We start from the raw sequence: 22,882 nt of genomic DNA on the forward strand, positions 1-22,882 counted from the left end.
GAGAGGGTTCTTAAGCGGGAGGGTGTGTAGTGGGGCGGACTGCCCCACTCCCTGAGAATTTAGGCTGCAGCAGGCCACTGGGCCTGCGCAGATGGGCAGCCAATCAGAAAAGGGCTTATTGTGAGCCAATCAGGGCCCAGATTGGAGGCAGCCAATCAGGGCCAGGCTCAGCCCTATAAAAAGGCTGCTCAGGGAGAGAGCAGTCAGTCTGTCCCAGGCCTTCGATAGGGGAAGGTCTGTCTCCAGAGCAGGGAGACTAGCACCGCGGACAGCGCAGTGCTGGCCAGGCTCGGGGAGCAAAAGGGCGCTCTAGCCCGTAGCCTGCCAGGCTGCAGGCCCTGAAGGGAAGGGCCTAGCGGGTGCAAGGGGCCGTAGGGGAAGCGGCCCAGGGAAGTGGACAGACGAAGGGGAGAGAAGGAGGACAGCGAGGCTGCCACCAGAGGGTCCCTGGATTGGGATCCAGAGTAGAGAGCGGGCCTGGGTCCCCCCCCCTTCTCCCCTTGCAGTACACCCAGCCATTGGCCATAGGGAGTGGCCATTATAGACCACGCCAGATCCCTGACAGGTGGGATTAGACTTTGGGGTGTGTGGTTGACCACAGTGGCTGGACATGGAGACTGCTGATTGACACCCCCACCCCCCGGAAGGGGGTGTGGATGGACTGAAGGGCACTGCCAGAGGGCAGTAGTCCTGAAGAGGACGCCGCGGGTTGGTGAGCGACGTGGGCTCAGAAGCCAACCAAGGGTGAGACAATGGGCGGGGCACCACCAAGAGAGGGCGCTCCACTGGACTGAGCTAATTCCCAGAGGCAACCAGTAGGAGGTGCCGGGTGGTGAGTCCCAACCCTGTTACAGTGAGCAAGCACTTTTTAAGTGAGGTGAAACTTGGGGGTACACAGGACAAATCAGACTCCTGAAAGGGGTACAGTAGTCTGGAAAGGTTGAGAGTCACTGCTCTAAACCACATTTCCTTAATTTGCTTATGAGAATTTAATGTAGGACTGTGTCAAAAAGCCTTACTAAAATAAAGGTATATCACATCTACTACTTCCTCCCCTATCTACTAGTCCAGTAACTCTATCAAAGAAGGAAATTAGATTGGTCTGACATGATTTGTTCTTGACAAATTTGTGCTGGCTATTATTTACCTATTATCCATTAGGTGCTTACATGTTGCTTGTTTAATAATTTGTTCCAGATGTTGAAGTTAGGCTGATTGGTTTATAATTTCCTGAGTCCCCTTTTTAAAGATAGATACTATGTTTGCCCTTCTCCAGCAAACTGGGACCTCACCTGTCCTCCCTGAGTTCTTGAAGATAATCACTAACCGTTCCAAAATTACTTAAGGAACTAACTGAAGCACCATAAGGGTGAATTTTGTCAGGTCCTGCCAGCTTTAGATGTATTAAATTATCTAAATATTCTTTAACCAGTTCTTTCTCTATTATGGCTTGGTTTTTCTTCCACCTTGTTGTTAATATTGTGTTAAGCATCTGTCCTAATTAACCTTTTTAGCGAAGACAAGCAAAATAGGCATTAAACATATCAACCTTCTTGATATAATCAATTAATAGGGCCCTACCAAATTCACGGCCATGAAAAATGCGTCATGGACCATGAAATCTGGTCTCCCCCCATGAAATCTGGTCTTTTATGTGCTTTTACCCTATACAGATTTCAAGGGAGCGATCAGGGTTTCTCAAATTGGGAATCCTGATCCAAAAGGGAGTTGCAGGGGGGTTCCAAGCTTATTTTAAGAGGTCGTGGTATTGCCACCCTTACTTCTGTGTTGCCTTCAGAGCTGGGCAGCTGGAGAGCAGCAGCTGTTGGCCAAGTGCCCAGCTGGGAAGGCCGCGCCCTGCCAGCAGCAGTGCAGAAGTAAGGGTGGCAATACCACACCATGCCACCCTTACTTCTGTGCTGCTACCTTCAGAGCTGGGTGGCCAGAGAGTGGCGGCTGCTGACTGAGGGCCCAGCTCTGCAGGCAGCAGTGAAGAAGTAAGGGTGACAATAACATACCATGACATCCTTACTTCTGCGCTGCTGCTGGCAGCGGCTCTGCCTTCAGAGCTGGGCTCCCGGCCAACAGCCGCCGCTCTCCAGCTGCCCAGCTCTGAAGGCAGCGCCGCCGCCAGCAGCAGCGCAGAAGTAAGGATAGCAATACCACAACCCCCCACTACAATAACCTTGCCCCCTCTCCCCAAATCCTTTTTGGGTTAGGACCCCTATAATTACAACACCATACAATTTCAGATTTAAATAACTGAAATCATGAAATTTATTATTTTTTAAATCCTGTGACCGTGAAATTGACCAAAATGAACTATGAATTTAGTAGGACCCTAGTTATTCGCTCTCCTTCCCCAAGAAATAGTGGACCGACACTTTCCTTTGTCTTTCTCTTGCTCCTAATGTATTTATAGAGCCTCCGTTGACTCCAGATTTCTTACCATACCAAACCCAAGCTCTTCAGCTTCACCTTGAACGTTTGCCATAATCTTTCCCCAATATGGGCTCGTTTTCTGCCTCTCCCCATGTTCTTCCTTGCCCTTAAACCTCCTTCGGTCTCCTTTCCCACTTTTAGCTTTGTGCCTTTTATCATTCTGAAAAGGCTACTGCCACTTCTTCTGAGATGGTCTAATTCCCATTGTGCTGATGCTGTATATTAAAGCAACAACAACAAGGAGTCTGGTGGCACCTTAAAGACTAACAGATTTATTTGGGCATAAGCTTTCGTGAGTAAAAACCTTACTTCTTCGGATGCCTTGAGGCACCAACCAAATTGGACACCCCACTGTGCTAGGCACTATACCAGGGGTCGGCAACCTTTCAGAAGTGGTGTGCCGAGTCTTCATTTATTCACTCTAATTTAAGGTTTCGCGTGCCAGTAATACATTTTAATGTTTTTAGAAGGTCTCTTTCTATAAGTCTATATATTATATAACTAAACTATTGGTGTATGTAAAGTAAATAAGGTTTTTAAAATGTTTAAGAAGCTTCATTTAAAATTATATTAAAATGCAGAGCCCCCCGGACCGGTGGCCAGGATCCAGACAGTCTGAGTGCCACTGGAAATCAGCTGGTGTGCCACCTTTGGCACCCGTGCCATAGGTTGCCCTCCCCTTCACTATACAAACACATAGGAAGAGACAGTTCCTTCCCAAAGAGTTTACAATCTATATAGACAATGAGTGGGGGGAAAGGGAATATTTGGATCCCTTATTATACAGATGGGGAACTGAGGTGCAGAGAGATTCAGAGACATGCCCAGGGTTACCCAGGAAGTCTGTGGCAGAGCTGGGGACTGAACCCAAATCTCCTGAATTCCTATCCAGTGCCTTCATTTTTTGCTGAGCCTTCCTTCCCTTGGAAAGTGGTCTATCCTTGTCTGGTTCATGGTTTGGGTTAGGCTGCATTGTTTGATGGTAGATCGTTCACCTGCCCTAGTATCTAGACCTAGGCTTCATGCCACTACTGGTCAGAAGCTGGTTTCATTTGTATAAAACATCACTGGTGACTTTGGCTAGGGTTTGAGATGAAGTTGAATATGTGCACCAGCTGAAAACTGTGTTATGTTTTACAAAGAACCTAATGCACGCTAGAACAGACGGTGTGTTAATTGGTGTGTTGAAACACCCATGTGGTGTGTGTGCAATTTACTTAGTTTAAGATTGAAGTTTATTGCACTAACTGAAGGAGGTTCCGGAACCTTTGGAACTAGTGTACATGGCTGGTGTCCTGGAAAAAAACCACCCTAGCATGGGTACTTACATTCTAATAACTAAAATTACTGCTGCATTTCAACTGAATTGTTTTTCACTGTGGCTGACCCAAAATGACTACTGAGTCCCATCCCAAGGTTGACAGGGTGAGTGCCCTCTGTATATACAGGATGTAAAGCACCTTGGGGTCTTGTGGTATGAAAGGCACTATGGGAACATACCATTTGTCTTTTATATAATTGCCTTATTTTATAAGCAAGATCAATAAGCTCCTTTTACTCCTAAACTAAAGACTCTTGTGGGAGAATCTAGAAGAAAAATTCACCCTAAAATTCCATTTTTAAAATGGTGCCTTTTGAAAGTAAATTCTAAGGAACTGGAGAAGTCTTCAGGGCAACAGAAAATCCTGCCTCGTGCCTGAGATGGCACGAAACCCAGGTGGTAGAATCTGAATGGCCAATCCAGCATAATACAGAGGCGCTCCAGCAAGGGGCTGAGTCCAATTCCCATTGAAGTCATAAATCCCCAAGAAATGTGAAAGTCAAATGCAATATAAAATGGATGAGCTGTGGGAGCCAAATCGACAACCAGAAGAGTTGGCCTCAGCCCACGAGGGACTATTTATTGGAATAATCCTTGGCAGCTAAATCTTCAAAATGGCCTCAATCCAGCTTCTCCACTCGTGCATGAACATTTTACAGCAGAATTTATTGCACTCATAAAACTAGCTGGTGCAAATTGAGAAGCTGTTTTTTGAAAAGGTGATCTTCCGTCATCAGCTGTTATCAAAGGGAGATTGCCAAACTACGTTAAGGCTTAACTGATAGCCTCTACAGTTTAAAGCTCTCACCTCAAGCCTAGTGTTCCTTTAAAAAAAAAAAAAGTTTAGATGCAATGGAACCTGTGCTTAATTTAAAGCCATAGTGGACTAATTAAATTCGATAGACGGCATAGCTTCTAATGGAAAATACAGTAATTATGACTTAGGCGTGACTTTGAAACTTTAAACCAAATCACTGTCTCTGCCATGACAAAAGGCATATATCCTTGGACTGGCTTGTGCCATGATAGATGTAATGCAACACTGTAGTTATTTGGTATCGCGTTGAGTGTTTCCACTCCTGCAGCACCTTGGCATCATGACCCAGGTAGCCCGTGCTTGCACTAGCCTGGTGCCATGATAAAGAGAAGTCAATCCTGTGTCGCTTTGGCGCTATGGATTTAACATACATTCTGCAGTGATCTGGTGCCATGAAAGCGAAAGCCTTATTTAATAGCACATTTTTCTTTAAAAAGAAAAACAAGTAAAAATGTGCAAATGAGATTTTCCTTTGAGACGAGGAGGTTGCAGAGGTCAATGTGACTATTGTGTTTGGGGCTGTGGGGCTGCCATTTGGAATTCAATGTGTGAATACAACAAAATGGCCGCTCATCATATCTTAATGGATGTGAGCTCCAGCTGCATTATTGAACATGCGTTCAGTTCCTGAATGATAACAGACCTCATCCTGCAAAGACATAGGCACATAAGTATTCATAATGAATTCAATATGACTTAAACTTTAACACGTGTGTGAGCCTTGGCAGGAGTGAGGCCAGGGGGTGGGAGGAAGCTCTCTGCTTTTTGTGTTTGACTCTCAGTACTGTTCTGTGCTCCTCTCCCTCATACCATTTGATAAACTGTGAGTTCCCTCCACCAAACCACACAGTGGTTATTGCAGTTATATTTCTTTGTGTCTGGGGAAGTCCTATACCAGGGATTCTCAAACTTCATTGCACCTCGACCCCCTTCTAACAACAAAAATTACCGCACGATCCTTGGAGGGATCGTGCAGCCTGAGCCCACCGGAGCCCCGTGGCCCTGTGTGTGTGGGTAGGTGGGGGCGTGGGGGGGGCAAAGCCCCACTGCCCTGTACGGGGTGGGGGGGCAAAACTGAAGCCCAAGAGCTTCAGCCCCAGGCAGAGTGCCTGTAACCAGAGCCCCTCCACCTAGGGCTGAAACCCGCAGGCTTCGGCCCTGGGCGGTGGGGCTCAGGCTTCAGCTTTGGCCCTGGATCGCAGTAAGTCTGAGCCTGCCCTGGGAACCCCATTAAAATGGGGTTGTGACCCACTTTGGGGTCCCGACCCACAGTTTGAGAACCAGTGTCCTATACCTTGACCTCTCATTAGCTACTTAACAAATGTGTGGGTGGAGAAATATCCATTGCCCATGAAAGAAGACCTCATTTGGTCACTCCTGGACAACCCTTTGGTTCTGGAGGTATCACCTCTTCGTGCTTGGAGCGTTCTTATGTTCCCTGAGATGCCTGCCCATTCCTTCTACTGCCCTGTCACGCAAGTCATTTGTCATTGTTTGTTTGTTCTCTACCAAATAACGAATCCACAGTAATAGAACTCTATTTTAGCAGATTTGATAGATTGCTGCAAAAATGCCTCCAAGTGGCACATGACAAAAGAGAAAGAAGAGTTTAAAAAGGAATTACCCCTGTGAGGAACTTAATAATAATAATTGGCAACTCAGAGGCCATAAAATATGAGAGGTTGGGACATACATAAAATGAATCCAAGATTTAAAATAACAAACAAAGAGCCCCCATTCCACATTGCCGTTAAATTTGTGGCTCCGGAAAGAGAGGGGATGATTTTTTCATACAGACCTACTACTGCACCTCAAAAAGAACAGGAGTACTTGTGGCACCTTAGAGACTAACAGATTTATTAGAGCATAAGCTTTCGTGGACTACAGCCCACTTCTGCTACTCTGAATACTGCACCTCAGTCATTCTCTGCAACACTTCTGCTTCTATTCTGAATGTTGGTTTCTCCTGAGAGCAAGCTGCCAATCAAAGAAAATTGCTGGCTGGCTTTGTGATGCGAACTAAAATATTCACTAGGGGCTAGGTTGAAAATACAAAACTTATTGTGTTTTCCAAATGTGACCATCAGCATAATTTGAAAGGCCAGTGTCTGAAACTACTAGACTATTTAGCCCCGCAACATCCCCGCATTAAGGTCTAGTAAAGGAATATTACCTTCACTCCTCCAGAGTGTTATAAATATACTAGACAACTACATAGCATAGTGAGACATTTCAAATATTTCTCCTGGAGCAAATGTAACAGTTACATTCCAGCAAACAGAACAGTAAGCGCTGATTTTTTTTTTTTTTTAAATGTGGAACTTATCCATGAAAAAATGTTCTCTTTAAGGTTTGGGTATTTATGAAACACAGTGCAAACATATATTTTGCTTTTCTGTGTCCTCTTTTATTCAAGCTCCCCAAAAGCATTATGTAAACATTAACAATTTAAGCCTAAGGTGGTAGATATTACTATCCCTGTTCTCAGATATGGAAACTGAGGCATAAGATCAGTTAAGTGGTCTTAAGAAGATCACACAAGAGCCCTATGGCAGAAATAGGAATAGAACCCAGATTTTCTGATTTTCAGGCCTGTGATTAAATACAATACCATCCTTCCTTGCTCTACAATGTAAATATTATATTTCAGGGATGGGCCACGTTAAGATAGTAGAGGAACCTCAAGACCACTAAACCCTTTGGCAAGCCAGGGAATGTGATGCATGCGGGGAGTGGGAGGGGTCAAGTCCTGTTGCCAGGGGGTGTGACTGGAGGTGGAAGAAGTTGGGTCCTGGCCCTGGGGAGGTGATGCAGGGGGAGAATCGGGTACTGTACCTGGGAGGGGGTGATGCAAGGGGCGATTGCATGGGGGGAGTCAGGTCTGTAGGATGATGTAACTCGCACACGGGGGAGGGGGTTGGAGAGCCTGTCCCCCACTTACCCTGTAGTGGTGACTCATGTACGGGGCTGGGTCCAGCTCCCTGCTCTAGCCCACTGGCTGTCATCCCAGTATCTCGTGATGCCCATGTTCAGGCTGGTGATGCCCTGCCCCTTTCCTGGCTGCGGTGCTGCTGTATTGCCTGCCCTGAGCCGGGTTATGGCAGGCCAAATACAATGATCTAGCAGTCTAGATGCAGTCCCTGAGCTGCCTGTTGCCCATCCCTGCTATATGTCTGGTGTTTGACTAGTGGAAGGCTCAGGGTTCTAAGGGGGGTTGTCTCTCACTGTGTAAGTCAGACGGCACTTGCAGAGATTCAGCCACAGAACCAGCTATGCAGCTAGATAAAGGCAGGACCCCCCTGAACACCAGCTGCTGCCGAGCTGAAACAGATAGATAAAGTGCAGCTTATCATTTATTAATCAGAAAGACCTAGGATTAGGTGCTGCTGAAAGATGATCAATATCTCCAGTGGGAATTCTTCATAATAGCAAAGCATTGTGTAATGTCTTTATACTTCTGCTAGGTCCAATGGAAGAAATATAAGGGATTATGAAGCCTCAACTATAAATGAAATGTCTGTGATTGAGGGATCCTGGTGACAGCATAAATGCATTGGTGGTTTGTGTTTGCCTTCAGAACACCATAATGGGATTGCAGCCGTAATGTAAATCCCTGGGGTACATTACTTGATCAAATGCATAGTTTAAAAAAATCAAATAATCATCCTAAGTCTTGTGTCTTTCTTCCCCTGTGTCTCACTCTATGCTGGGGTGTTTTGTCATTACACCTCTACCCTGATATAACGCTGCCCTCGGGAGCCAAAAAATCTTACCACGTTATAGGTGAAACCATGTTATATCGAACTTGCTTTGATCCGCCGGAGTGCGCAGCCCTGCCCCCCCGGAGCACTGCTTTACCGCGTGATATCCGAAATTCATGCGTTATATCGGGGTAGAGGTGTACTTCCCATCTCTTGTTCACATACAATTCTGGTCTTCTCCTTCCTCCTAGCTTGACCCTTTGCATAACTTTATTGTTATTTTGTATTAAATACTGCATTATGAATGTGCACCGTGCTTTACAGGCAATTTGAATACAAGGTCCCTGCTCCCATGGAGCTAAGTATCTAAAAGAATTTTAAGCCCTTTACATCGAAAAGGAACAGAGTAAGATTTATATTATGTATCTTTTCTATCACTTTCTTATCGTGCCATCACACACTGAGCAGTAATAAGAATGTAAACACTAAACACACATTCGTTCTAAGCCTATTAGAGGCTTCCATGTATTATAAAGCTATTAGTGTTCTTGCCATATGTTATATGAAGGAAGCGTCTCTGTGCCTGTGTCAGGAATGTAATGTAGGCAGAGAAGGACAAATATAAGGACACTATGGGCCTGATTCTTTGCTGTCTTCCACCTTGTGTAATCATGGCTGCTGCATTCAATTTGCACAGGTGAGGTGTAAAACGCCACCCCTGGTGAAAGTGAATGGAGAATTTTGATTTGGTACCACTTTGCACAGGTGTAAACGTTGACACAAGGTTTCAAGCAATGGAGAATCAGGCCCAGTGTCTTTTCACAGAGGAAAGGTATCACGATGAATTGTTTGTGTACGTCCTGTCGCTGTAGCTCTTCATAGATAGTATGCAAGAAAACCCAACCAGTCCACTGTCAGGGAGAACAGTTCCTTAAAGGATAGTCTATCTAATCTGAACTAAATTAAAGTCAGAATGTTCTGATAGGTTTGAAATAGAAACATAGCAAAATTTCACCCAAATCCTGCAAGGTTATCCTAACAAAACCCCACAGGTCCATAAGATCCTCTGGACTTGTGGACAATGCATTGAATTTCTATGAAATTCATATTAAACAGAAAAAGGCTTGTTACATTATCTTATCCCTTACTTACCCATTGCAGAATTGTTTCCTGCAATGGATTCTTAAGTGATTTCTACAGCCTCATCTGATACGACTCAGGCAACTGAGCTTCTGCCACTCCCACGTGGAGACTGTTTTACAGTCTGTGCCCCAGTAATAAATCCCACAAATCCCTAGGATCCTGCAGATTTCCACCAAAATAAAATGTTACAAATCCCCCAGTGCTCAGATACCCTGGAGATGAGCATGACGTAAAACCCTGGATAGGTAGGATTCCATATATTTGATTGCAAATGAAAAGTTTGAACCAAATTTTGAAATGCTGATTTGTTTTGTTCAACATTAAGTGGATTAAACTCAACTGTGACCTTCCAACATTTCACCTATGGCGGCTAAGCATGAGCTTGGATTTGTGTGGTACAGAAAATGGGAGCTATGGCATTAGGTGTAGCATTTAAAAACCATTACGTCCAGGTCTTATTTCTTCTTTTGAATCAATGAAAGTACAATAAAGCCCATGTGCAATGCCTGCTAGTTTCATCAGCATAATGATCCTTGAATTTGCTTCCACTAGAGATTATTCTTCAGAACCAGATTGTCACCATTTTTCAGACATGATGCAAGATGCACCTTTTTGATCAATGTTGGTATCTCTTGGCAATCGGGGCCAGATTCACACAGGTATTTATGTGCCTACAGATGCAGATAGGCACCTAATGGGATTCACAGAAGTGACTTCTCGAGGTTTTCAATGGCAGACAGGTGCCCAAATTCCTTAGACACCTAGGGGATTCATAAGTGTCTATCAGCATTTTTAAGTGCCTAAATACCTTTGTGAATTTGGCCCTTGGTCACTGGGTTGTAATCCATTTGTTTCTGTTTATTTTAAGGGGTAGTTTATTGACCAGTGTTTGTGTTTTGGGGAAACACTACTTGCTTTTACCTTGATACTATAGTAACAAGCACCTAAGAAATGTAGGTAATAATCAGAACTGGCTGAACAATTTTTATGAAAATGACATTTCAATGAAAAATGGAACCAAAATTTCATAAACTTGAATTGTGCAATGTTCTCCCCATTTTCCAGCCAGTGCTAATAACAACATGTTGGTTCCCTATATAATTGCCTCTGTATTTATTATTTTCAAAAGGGGAAAGCTATGTCTGTTCATCTGACAACTTCTTCAAGAAGGTGGAATATACCAAGAATGTCAATCCCAACTGGTCCGTCAATGTGAAGACATCAGCCAACCTGAAAGCACCTCAGTCTCTGGCCAGCAGCAACAGTGCCCAGGCAAGGGAGAACAAGGATTTTGTGCGTCCCAAGCTGGTGACCATCATCCGCAGTGGGGTGAAGCCCCGAAAGGCTGTTCGCGTGCTCCTGAACAAGAAGACTGCACATTCGTTTGAGCAAGTTCTCACTGATATCACTGAAGCTATAAAACTGGAGACGGGTGTGGTCAAAAAACTGTATACCCTGGATGGGAAACAGGTAAGGGATTTGCAAATGTCTTTTTCTTTTCCCTCTCCTCTCCTCTTCTCTATTTCACTCATATATTATAGCAACGCTGACTAAGTGAACAATTACTGAAGCCTAAAATTAACCTGAGACGGTCATCACCATCTGTTCTTCTGGAAGTCAGACTTCTCATGCCAGTGGTTCTGTTACTAAATTGTCACTGGTATTAATATCAGGCAAAGAATGCAGCCAACCGTCTGAATGAAACAGATGTACTACCCCACTGTCTGAGTACCAGAGAGCTGTGTATATTCTCCAAAAGTTTTCCAAAATATATAAATAATGTGAGCAGTTTGTACTGTAGGTTAGTTTATTTGTTAGGTAACCATAGCAGCAGCTCTCAAGGACTCCCTACAAGTATTAGAACAAATGTGATGTTTTACTATTTTGTTCTCAGATGAGCACTAGTCAGCGTAAATTAATTGGTGAGTAACACACTCATCTGGCTAACTCTGTACTAGTAGGAAAATGTATGGGACATGTGATACCTTCATGGGTAAAAGTATAAATAGTTAATATACAGTAGGGGCTCCGGGTCAGAATTTTGTGGGTCATTGTAAGCAGAACATTTTGACTTAGCTCTACATGTTCTTATTACACAAGCACATTTTTTAAAGTACCCCTCACTTGCTGTGTTGTGGCTAACAGACCATTGAATAAGGTCTTTCTGCTGCTATGGAATCCCCTAAAGGAATGTGTGCTATACAGCTTGGGGTGCTGGGACAGATAGATACTTCATCTATCTTTGGTTAAAGTCACAGATGCCAGTGGCTCTTGGAATTGGGGTGACCTTTTTATTTTTTCCTCTGTCTCTATATTTTCTCACTTTTCTGAGTGGGGAAGTACAGCCTCCACTGATACTGTATTGGACACTCTTTTTATTGGGGGGATTGATATTGGAGATTTAAAATGACTAATCCCATTACCCATCTTCTGCAGAAGGTGTTGGTTTATATATTCAGGGCTGGCCCCAGCTTAACAAGCAGGTGCTTGGGGCGGCCAAGGGAGAGGGGCGGCACCTGCGGCAATTGGGGGCGGCAGGTACCTCACTCCCTCTAGGAGCGAAGGACCTGCCGCTGAACTGCCGCCGCCGATCGCGGCGCTTTTTTTTTTTTTCCCCAATTGCCGCCGCCGATTGCAATTGCGATCGCGGCTTTTTTTTTTTTTTTTTTTTTGCTTGGGGCGGCAGAAATGCTGGAGCCGGCCCTGTACATATTGTCTCTTGAAACATAAGCAAGAAGGTAGATAATCTACTTGAGCAATGTATACATTTTAATGAACGAAATGGTCAATTTTTCAGGTAAAGAATGTTATGTCTGTCCGTAATGTATGTTAGCCCATATCTGTTCCTTGGGTTTAGAATGTAAAGTATCATACTGAATATCAGCCCAGATTAACTGCTTTGTCTCAATTTCGGTGTTCTCACCTGTGTAATTCATAATTTATTATTGCTTCAAAATGAGACTTTTTCCTTGGTTGGTCAAAACTTTTCTTTAGATTTGGGTCAGCCAAGCATTCGCCACTCATGAGACATGATGGTTTATACTTTGGTAAAGCACCCTCCTATCACCATGCCTGAAGACCCAACAACGTATTGTCAAATAAACAGGGACAGCTAGTGTTGTAGGTGAAAGGCTAGAAGTGAGGGAGAGATGGGAGGAGTGGAGGAAGGAGAAGGGGTGCCGTCTGACCCATTAACCACAATCCAGAATGGTACACTTTTGTGTGTGTGTGTGTGTGTGTGTGTGTGTGTGTAAAACACATCAGTGTTGTGCATCTCTTTCTCATAGTCACATGATAAATGAAGGGGTTTGAAATCTATGGGACCTGCAAACTCTTACTCATGGAATATTCCTTACTCACACGAGTAGAGCCATTGAGTTCAATACAGTCAGGCCTCTGGGTCAGAGTTTTAGGTTGGACACTGTAACTTGCCTCAGTTGTCCTAAGTAATGTGCTCACTCCCACCAGAAGCTTTGAAAGTGCTTCTGGCTGTTGTGTTAGCCAAGTCCTGCTGCTCATTGGAGCCCCCTACTGGAATTTATGCTGTATAGTCTGCAGCGCTGAAGCCCCTGCTGTACATTGAACTATTGATGTGAGTAAGGGTTTGTAGGATTAGGCCTGATGTCATTTATCTTTCCCTAGCACATGCCAATGTCCTTGGCTGTCAAATATATACATGCTCTTGAATTCAGTACTAAAAAGTGGCCTTAAATTCTTAGTGCCAGAATCTGATAACTTTTCTCACAGTGAATGATACCCTTATCCACCATTGACTTCAATTGGACTGCTGGTGGAGGAAAGTTCTACTCAATGTGACTAAAAGTATCACAATCTGGCCCTGAAAATTTACTCAGTCCTTGCTCTGGAAAGCTCTCAATGACTTCAGTGAGAGTTTGACTCACTGACTAAGGACTTAAGGATTTCTCTATATGTACTCTCCACCATTCCCCTGGAACACACATTTTACTAGCTGCCTGAGAAAAGATGCATCTCTCTCTCACATACCAGTTCCACTGTATATGAAGGGACATGTGGTGATGTATTTTTGAAGAAATAAAAAGAAAAATGAGATCATTTGCAATCTGACAACGATAATGTAATATCTAATAGTTGGTTGTTACATCATTTATTAATAGAGCTCTACACCAGGGAAAAATGTGGCCCAGTATGTTTTGGTTTCATTTAAAGATTTCTTCAGTGTTTGTGTTTTAGTCTGTTAAACTGTATTTGAAGTTTCCCACCTAAATTTGTTCCCACGGTTGCTAAAAAGAACCAAAATTTTCTGCTGTGGGTGCAGTTGTTGGCTGGTTATGATCCACTGTCTCATAGTCCACCATCAATTCTGACCTTCCCACAAGCTATCAGAAAGAAGTCTTTGAAGGCATAATTCTGACAAACCGTGGTTTATTTTCCAAAAAAAAAGAGATTCATGCAAAAACCCAAGCTGCTCAAAGCTGAAATGTTGACAAGACTCTTGACAGTCTCACTATTTAAGTGCCATCACAGCAGTGTTACTTCCACTGTCGCGAAATGATATAATTTACAAAGGCAATGTACAAAGGGAAATCATCCTTATTGAGTCCATATGCTTCACTTAATGAGGTGAAATGATTATTTATTTTATGCATAGGCATTTCTATGACACTCATCAGCAGTCATCAGAGTGCTTTAGAAATGTAGGCATTAGTGGTGAAGGTACAGTGGCATACAAATAATTCCATTTCTACGCACTGCAAACCTACTACAGATGGGATGATAAACTGTAAATTTGGAGCAGGATGCTGTGTGTATGAATAAACATAATCTCCATAGAGTTTAAGCCCAGAAGGGACCACTAGGTAATCTAGTCTGACCTCCTGTATATCACAGGTTACCAGCCAGCACCCGCACACTAAATCCAACAAGGGAAAGGAGACCTAAAAGAGACTAGACTACTATGTGCCATGGTCAGAGAGTAGGCAGGGCAGAGGAGCACCAGTGCTTGAGAATATCAATGGAACAAATTTTTTATTTTATTTTATTTTTGCTTTTGTTAAAAAAATAAAATAGAGTTGTTGTGTTGCTCTGCATCTCTTGCATTTTCTCTGGAGGAATATTTCAGTTTTCTTGAAACTATTAAACAAACAGTTTGTGTTTGTTAAGAAGCTTATTTATTTTTGACTCAGTCTTGCACGTATTTCTAATGCTCCATTTAACTGTATTCATGCAGTGTCTCTGCTGGGAGCACATTGCCACCTCTTGACAGAAACCCCATAACTCGAAAAGAAAGGAACTTCAAAGAACCAACTGTACATGAGCCAACAGTGAGAATCAAAGCAATAGGAGTTTACCTCCTACACTCTCACAGCCATATAATAAATGATAAAGGACAAAGAAGATAGTGTGTTAGACCACTCTTAAAGATAATGGGCCAAATTCAGCTCTGTTACATGGGTGCAACAACTCCTACTGCGTCTGTAACTGAGAGTGGAACTTGGTCTAATCCAAGGAGTGTATTGCAAATTGGTTGCCCTGGCAAATTATTATTCTTATTATTTTTATTACAGTAGCATCCACAGTCCCTTATCAGGACTGGGTCCCAATAGGGGCCAGGCACTATTTGAATACACTGGAAGAGACAGTTCCTGCCGTGAGTAGTTCATAATCTAATTTAGAAGAAAACAAAATAGGAACTGTAGATGGGGTTGTAATTTTAAACATCCTGGTGATCAGAATATTTGAATGCAGTACAACATGAACCAGATTTTGCAACTCTCACCCACACTGATTGTCCCATTTGTGCCTACACCTTTTTTCTCTGACTGCCACGCCTAACTTCTTACATACCTAAAATTTTTGCTATTGCTGAAGCAAAGGTTATTCTCTTCTCCAGTTGTTGGTCTAATAATGATAGCCCATGGCCTCCACCCTCTACTTCCCACTAGACTAGACATGGGGTGCAGATTGTGTGTAAACCAACATACATTTTCTGAATCCTGTCTTCTCTTCATGCATAAAAATGAATACCTTCTGTACATGCTAAGCCTCTCCATGGCATGTTCACTTCTGTATTCTAGTCCAGTTTTCTGTACTATGCTCTAGAAGATCTAGATCCACAAAGGAACTGAGGTGTTGCAATGCCTAACTTTTAAGTGCCTAGAAAATCATTGGAACCACAATGCAATCCACAAAGCCAGAGTTAGGCTCAACAGGAGATACTGAGGGAGTCCCATGTCAGAATATCTCACATTTCAGTGGTTAAGAATTCTCTCCTGAGAGGTGGGAGACTACTCGTCAAATCCTTTCTCCCTTTCAGTTGGAGGGGGGAATTGAACCTGGGTCTCCTGCATCCCAGATGAGTGCGCTAACCATTGGTCTAAAAGCTATAATGGGGGCACTGTCCTCAGATTTTGAATGAGACCTGATCTGGTAGGTGGCTTCTGGCCGTGCCTACTGGATCAGGGCCCAAGAGTGAGATAGGTGGAGGAGTGCCTATCTTCCCCCAGTCTGTGGATTGCCCTTGGTCTTAGGTGGGAGATAGGTGTCCAGACCCTTTGTGTGCATGTCCTGAGGCAGAAACATAGACTCCTAGGGAACGTTTACCCTGAACACTTAAGTGCTGAGTGAGTTTAGGTGCCTATAGGGTCAGGTGGTAGCCGAGTGACAAGGTTTCGGTGCCTAAGTACCTTTGTGGATCTGGGCCTAATTGTCTATCACTATTAACTGTTTACTCTCTGTTAACAGAACAGCAAAGACTTCTGCTGATGGTTAACTAAATGCTATAAATGATCTCCTGTTGAGAACTTGGTGGTGTTGAGGTCCCAGTCAAGATGGGGATCCAGCTGTGCTAGGCACTGTACAAACACAACATAAAAGTTCCTGCCTCTAAGGGCAGAAATAAATGCTATAACACTGCTATGAGAGACAGTTTAATAGATGGTGTTTGGTAGCTGGATTTTCCTCCCATACCTCCTGGATTCTTCTGTAATAATAGTCATGACAGGATAATTGAATACTTTCTTAGCCATATAAAAATACAGTGGTCTGTTCTCTGGACTTGATCATTTCAATTATATAGGGCAAAGAGATACCTATGCACTATTCAATGACTTTTATCTACGGGAGATGCTCCCTAAGTGCTTCTGTCCCTTCCAAGTGTTAGCTGTCTCATCGAATGAAGTTATATACATATTCATATGTCAGGACATTTGTGGTCTTACTCCCTTGAGAATTTTCAGCCTTGATAAAATCTTCCCCTCTAGCAATCTTTGTCTTGGCAAGAATTTAATTTGGCAGGTGATGGTGAACTTCATCTTTCTGTTTGCAAAGCAGCTGCAAATATGTACAAGGCTGCCCCGTCTCTGGTGCCTGGAGAGGAGTCACCTTCCTTTAGATGACTTGCGCTGAATGACGACACTGGCTATTTAGAGGAAGAAACATTTTTGTCAGAGATGAGCAAGTTCACGAGAGATAATTTGTCAGGATTCCCAGATCACAGCCAAATATGCAGTTGAGAATCCAAACTAAACCAGTGTTGTTGCAATACTGGTGAGGAGCACAATTACAGCTGATCAGGCTGTGATAGTGAAAACAACAGATTGGCTCAATTTGGCCTCCACCACACTGACTTTAATTTGGCATGTGGAAATGGAAATCCGTCACAACAGTTTGGCCACCCAGCTGTCATTACAGGTAATGGGCCAAATTCTACTCTCAGTCATGCCAGCATAGTCTTATAAGCTTCAGTAATAGGCCTGTACTGGTGTGACAGGGAGCAGACTTTGGATAGATATACACAACCCCATCCATTGGTCTATATTTAGCTCTTAAGAGGAAGGTGGAATAGTCCCATAATGTACCTAGCAATGTCTGCATTGCTATGAGATGGGAAGGGAGAAAATCATTCCCTCTAGCACTAACTAATAGGTAGTTAGCTTATGCCCAGAGGCATGAGGTTCACTTGTTTTGTAGCATTGCATTCGCTTGCTATCACAGTGGTTGGCCCTTCAAGGGGAGATGGGTCCAGCCCCACCAGTAACACAAATAATTTACCTCCCCAGGTGGGAAGAATGAGCAAAGTCACATGACATGCAGGTCACATGACTAAATTAGGCCTTTTTGGAGGGTGGAGATAAGGCAGAAGCCAGTAGAAAGCCAGAGGCAACACTCTAGGTAGGATGCCCTGGGAATAGGTGCTTGACAGAGACCAAGAGGGCTGCATAAGTTGCTCTACACTGAAATATGTTCCAGATAGAGGGCCTGGGGGTGAAACCCTGTAGGGACCAGGAGCCAGTTAGGAATTGTGGAGAGCAAGGCTGCTAGAGGAAAGCCTCAATAGGGACAGTACTATGAGCCCTGTACCAAGATATTGTGAACCAGTTAGGAATGCTTGGTGGGAGTTCCTGTGTTTCCTTGGGCACTTGATTTATTACTATAAACCCAGATCCCCAAGAAGGAATGTTACTTCACACATAAACGCTAATGTTGAAGTGATTGGGGTGCTCAACAGGGGAAAACAGAGGCAGCAACTAGCCCCAAACCAGAGTGGTGTAAGTGGTGCTGCTACACTTGTGTTGCTGCAAATGTCTACATTTAAGAGTCTGAGTCTAGTCTAAAACTTCTCTAGGCCTTTTAAGATTTCACAGGTTAATAATACTTTGGATAGAGAAGAGTCTTGTTTGCTTCATTTGGGATTTTCTTGCATTCAGTTTCTTTGAGTTTCACTTGATGCCACTGAGCCAGCAGGAGATCTGTGTTCTCTCTCTCTCTCTCTCTCTCTCTCCCCTCTTCATTTAATTCCTTCTCTGGTTTAAGTCTGAAAATTTGGTGGACCTGCCATGAGTATTTCATTCTGATGTAAATAGGACAGAGTTTGGTTCCCAAGAACTAGAACAAACATAGCTCACACAAGTTAGTTTTTGCCCGGTATCCCCTCGCCTATGGTAACCATTGTGTGCTAGGTTAAAATGGCTGCTTTTCTTGTCTGATTCTCTTTTCTTTTCCAGAATACTGTGGTTAAGGGCATTCTTGTGGGATTGTCAGTAGATATAGAGAAATATAGGGCCTGAATCTGATTATACTTGCTTTAGTTCTAGATGGGCAAAACTCCATTGACTTCAGTGGAGTGACTCATGATGTACACCAGCATATGGAAATCAAGATGAGACACTTCCTTTCTGACACTGGCCGAAGTTTCCATTTTACATGGCAAAATAAAACATGCCTGAAGCTAAGGGTCCAAGCATCTCATTGGAAATAGCAGTTATGCTGCATGGGATATAGAACTTCTGAAGTCACGTCATCATCACTGGCATAGACGTCATCCTAGATTCAAGTGCTGGGATATTTAGGGAGCTCTTAGTCTAAGTTGGAAGTTTCAGTTGGATGATTCATATGGTGACCAGACACTAAAACAGACTTAACCAAGTCTTAACTCAGGAATCCACTTAAGATTTTAAGTGGATAAGATACAGTGGATAAGCTAGCTTCCTGTAAATGTATTCCTAAATGTATGTGGTGAAATATTCATAGACCTGTCATCTAGAGCTGTTATCTAGAACTTTCATTGTGCCATTACATCAGTCTGTGAAAAGTGTACCTATTTATTTCTATTTACATAGATTAGCTTAGCGGATCATAGAAGTTGGGGAGGAAAAGACCTATTAGAACATGGATTTCTTCCCCCAAGTGAGGCTGTATCCGATATTATTTCTGGAAAAAATGCTTAGCTCAAGGCACACTTATCACTGATTTAAAAATATACATTAAAATCCTCTAGGACCAATGTTCATGTGAAAACCCTTCCACTGCCAAAACTGCAAGTTCATTGCTTGCTCCCACTGAACCCAAAAGGTGAAATATATGAAACCTCTGTCACATTTACTCTGGCAAGTCAATTGAAGTGAAACAACTCCTTTCTTGTAGGGTTTCTTTAGTTTACAGAAATAAAGGTATTCAGGTCAAAGTTACAGTTCTGGACATTTGCCCACTTAAAACCTAAATAAACAAGTCCCCATCTCTCCAGTTTCAATTACTTGCCAACCACAGTGCTTCCAGCACTTCTGTGGAAATCCCATCATCTGAGATTCCCATGGATGGCAGTGGGCTTTGGATCAGGCCCGTGTGAGGGATAACTAATAGATAACTAGTATCCTCCCCCCCTCTCGTCCTCAGACTTGCTGTCCTGTAACAAGTGGCTTATTTTTTGATGGAGCAGGGTTTTGAGGTGTTGGGATTTTAATTAATAATATCCTTGCTCCTCTTGAGACAGATCTTCTTGAGTGCATTAACCCTTGTGTACTGGTTTCTCCTAGTTCTGGATGGTCTCTGCTTTCCTTTATCATCCTTTTTCATGGTTCATGGAATGTAAAGGAGTCTTTTTAAAAGGGACATTGGTACTTGTGAAAGGGTGCTGTACTGACAGCCTTGATGTCTTAATTCCTTTGTTCAAACAGGAATGGCCTGGATAGCAGCAGCCGTGCAAGTCTTCTCCCCCCTACTCCCCACCAACCCCCCCCACACACACACACACACAACTGTGCCTTGAAAGGGCTGAGAGGATATTTCACTCTTCATGGCCAGTTTAGTGTTTGGCCTGTCAATCTGGAATGTCAATAAGGCCACAGCGTTATTAGAGTCTGATATAGGTATGAGTGTAGATTCTTGTGTGATCTCTGCGCAGCTCCCAAAATTATAAAGTGAACACAAGAAGATATAGGGTGAAATCCTGGCCCCATTGAAGTCCAACTGGAGTTTTGCCATTGACTCAACAGATACAGGATTTAACCAACAGTTCTCTCATCCCTTCCTTTCAGTCAGCACGGGTGTGGCTTTTTTGTGACTGGTTATTGCCACAAGACTGGTAAAAGATGTTAGAAGGTGTATTTTGTTCTCAAGGGGAAAATCTGAGTCCTCATCTCTTCCACCAGTGAACTCCAGATTCTCAGTGCCAGATGCTGAGAAACCTCTTTTCTCCTGCACACCCAAGTTTCACATTTGAGGTGGATACTTGCCTAGCAGGATCTGGATAGAGACCTGCTTCTTATTTCACAGGCTTCAGGCCCCCATAAGGCCATCAGATGATAGAGACCAACAGCCCATTCCCTGTTTGGATCAAGTCTGACCTAGAAGTGAAAGGGTTTCCATTACCAACTTCTGGGCTGCCCACCCCTTACAGGTAATTTAAAAAAATAAATGGTGACCAGCATCTTGATTTTGGAGGTTGTCTTTTCCGGTGACATCTTTCCCTTTCATCTGAATGCCGGTAGGAAGGGAGAGAAATGTCTGGATATCAGGAGGGAAGGGAATTATTCATTGTGGTGCCAGAGGGTTTAACAAGGAATAAATAGGCTGAAAACAAGCAAAGGAAATTGTATACCGAATATCAGGAGACAAGACAGGTTACTGGCCAAGAAAGACTTTTCCGTTTCTTATTGGTATTATGATGCGATACAAAAGAGTTTGGTTCCCCTTCAGTGCCTGAGCATAAAATGGTATTGATGGGAGTTCCCTTTGTATATTGACAGGATAACAGATCAGAAAGTCTTTCTCATGCTTGCATTTGAATATATTTCTAATGTTTCTGACACGTCTGGAACCTGATGTGGGTGCTTGGTCAATGTCTCGTTTCCTGTCTCATTCTACATCTCCTCTTTCTTTCCTGATCTCTGCTGCTGTATTCCCTTCTCTATTACTGGTCTTGCAGCCAAAAGTTTTAAGTTATTCATGCTGTAATGACTTTATAATATTATTTTCTTCCATTTTTATCATATATTTCATACTCTGTGCTCTGCAACTGGAATTCTTTGAAGGGATTTGTGTACTGGATAGGGTGACCAGATGTTCTGATTTTATAGGGACAGTCCCGATATTCGGGGCTTTTTCTTATGTAGGTGCCTATTACCCCCCCATCCCCTGTCCTGATTTTTCACACTTTCTATCTGGTCACCCTAGTACTGGAACATAACTTAATGGCAGACTTGTAAGAACTTCCACAACATAGTCTTGCTAGATGACCGAGCATCCTTTCCTTACTCTTTTGCAGCTGACACCTTTCATGGAATTTGGTCAGTGTATTAATTGATTCTGCACTGATTCTGTTCTCTATGAAATGTGCACCCTGATGTAGCCATACGTCTTTGATCGTTTCCAGGGATAACCAATTCTGTCTTACAATCTAGGGTCCATCGGGGTGATGAGATTTATTGGCATAGAAATGAGTGCAATGAAAACACGTCTAAAGGAGCATTGGCGAGAGAGGTTCAATCAGATCTGTCTAGATCTTCAATATTGCTGGAGCTGCTACAGCTTGAGCTCAAGAGTTCCTGTCAGCCAAGCAGCTTGCGGCAAATTGATTGACATGGAGAACTGGAGTTCTAGGAGGGCTGATCCTGGAGACTTACTGAACAGGCAAACAGAAGTAGGGATAATGACCAGAACGTGAATTACTCAAGGAAAAGAGACACACCCCATCCCCCATGAGCCTGCAGCCAAATCTTGAACTGCTGGGCATATGGGCCTTATATAACATCATGCCTGAAGCTAAGGGTCCTAAGATCATGTCAGTTTTCCTATTTAAAAACCAATGAAACAGAGGGGTGATACCAATGTCCTTATCTGTTCATTCTGGAACCATATTTCTTTCTTACTGAGATAGATGCAAATCTCATTGCCACTGAATTGTAACTATCTTTGTCATTTAAAAAATATATATAATATTGCAGAAAAAACACCTTGAAATATACATCCATTTTTTCTAACTTAGAAAATACTTGTTTATGGCCATTTTGGAAGCAGTTGGTCTAAATTGTGACCTTGTTGTTATTGATTTATTTGAAAGGGGAAATTAATTTAAAGTGAACAAAAATTGGATTTTGAAAAACAGGTGAATGTGCACACACAGTTATCAAAACCTTCCAAAGCATTATTTTAGCAGTGTGACTGAGTGCTTGTTTGCAGCAGCTGGATTGGCATGAGAGGTCAGAGCCTTTCCAATCCTCCAGGTCTGTGATCCATTGTCTGAAGGACAATGAATACAATAAACTGTACTGGGGCCACAGAAATAATTATGCAGCCAGTCTGCCTGCAGGGCACCAGGGGAGAGCAGGATTTGAGTATCCTTCATTGCTCTCCCCTGCCCTCACCATCTGCTGTGTGCTGTTTATATGACATTCAATCTGTAGGCTGGGGACTGCAGCTCAGCTTCCACTTTTGCCTATCTGTAGATGTGATTAGCTTTAAAGTCCAGGGTTTCATGTGAGGTACCTAGCCTGGCTGACCATTTCTGGTGGGAGAGTTGATGGTGGCAAGGGATGTTCTCCTTATTACGATTGGGTGTGTAGGAAGGGGCAACTGGTTAGGAAGAGATTATTATTTTTTTCTTTTTTTTGGTGAAAGAGAGTAAATGACCAATGTTGGCCTAACTATGCTCTCCATTTATTTTAAGGGAGATTTACCACTGGCTTCGGTAGGAGGGCTGCT

The 22,882-nt window shown here is 43.2% G+C and overlaps 1 protein-coding gene across 4 annotated transcripts in view; it reads left to right on the forward strand.

Annotated features, from left to right (window-relative positions):
- Positions 1-22,882, forward strand: part of DCX (doublecortin) — a 100,143-nt gene that overhangs the window by 9,230 nt on the left and 68,031 nt on the right. For all 4 annotated transcript variants that reach the window (XM_008170034.4, XM_008170036.4, XM_008170033.4 and 1 more), the window contains exon 3: positions 10,554-10,894. In XM_008170034.4, coding sequence (XP_008168256.1) covers positions 10,554-10,894 — 341 coding nt within the window. The remainder of the gene's footprint in view (positions 1-10,553; positions 10,895-22,882) is intronic.

Source organism: Chrysemys picta, chromosome 9 (genome assembly GCF_011386835.1).
Source record: "Chrysemys picta bellii isolate R12L10 chromosome 9, ASM1138683v2, whole genome shotgun sequence".
Taxonomy (NCBI): Eukaryota; Metazoa; Chordata; order Testudines; family Emydidae; genus Chrysemys; species Chrysemys picta.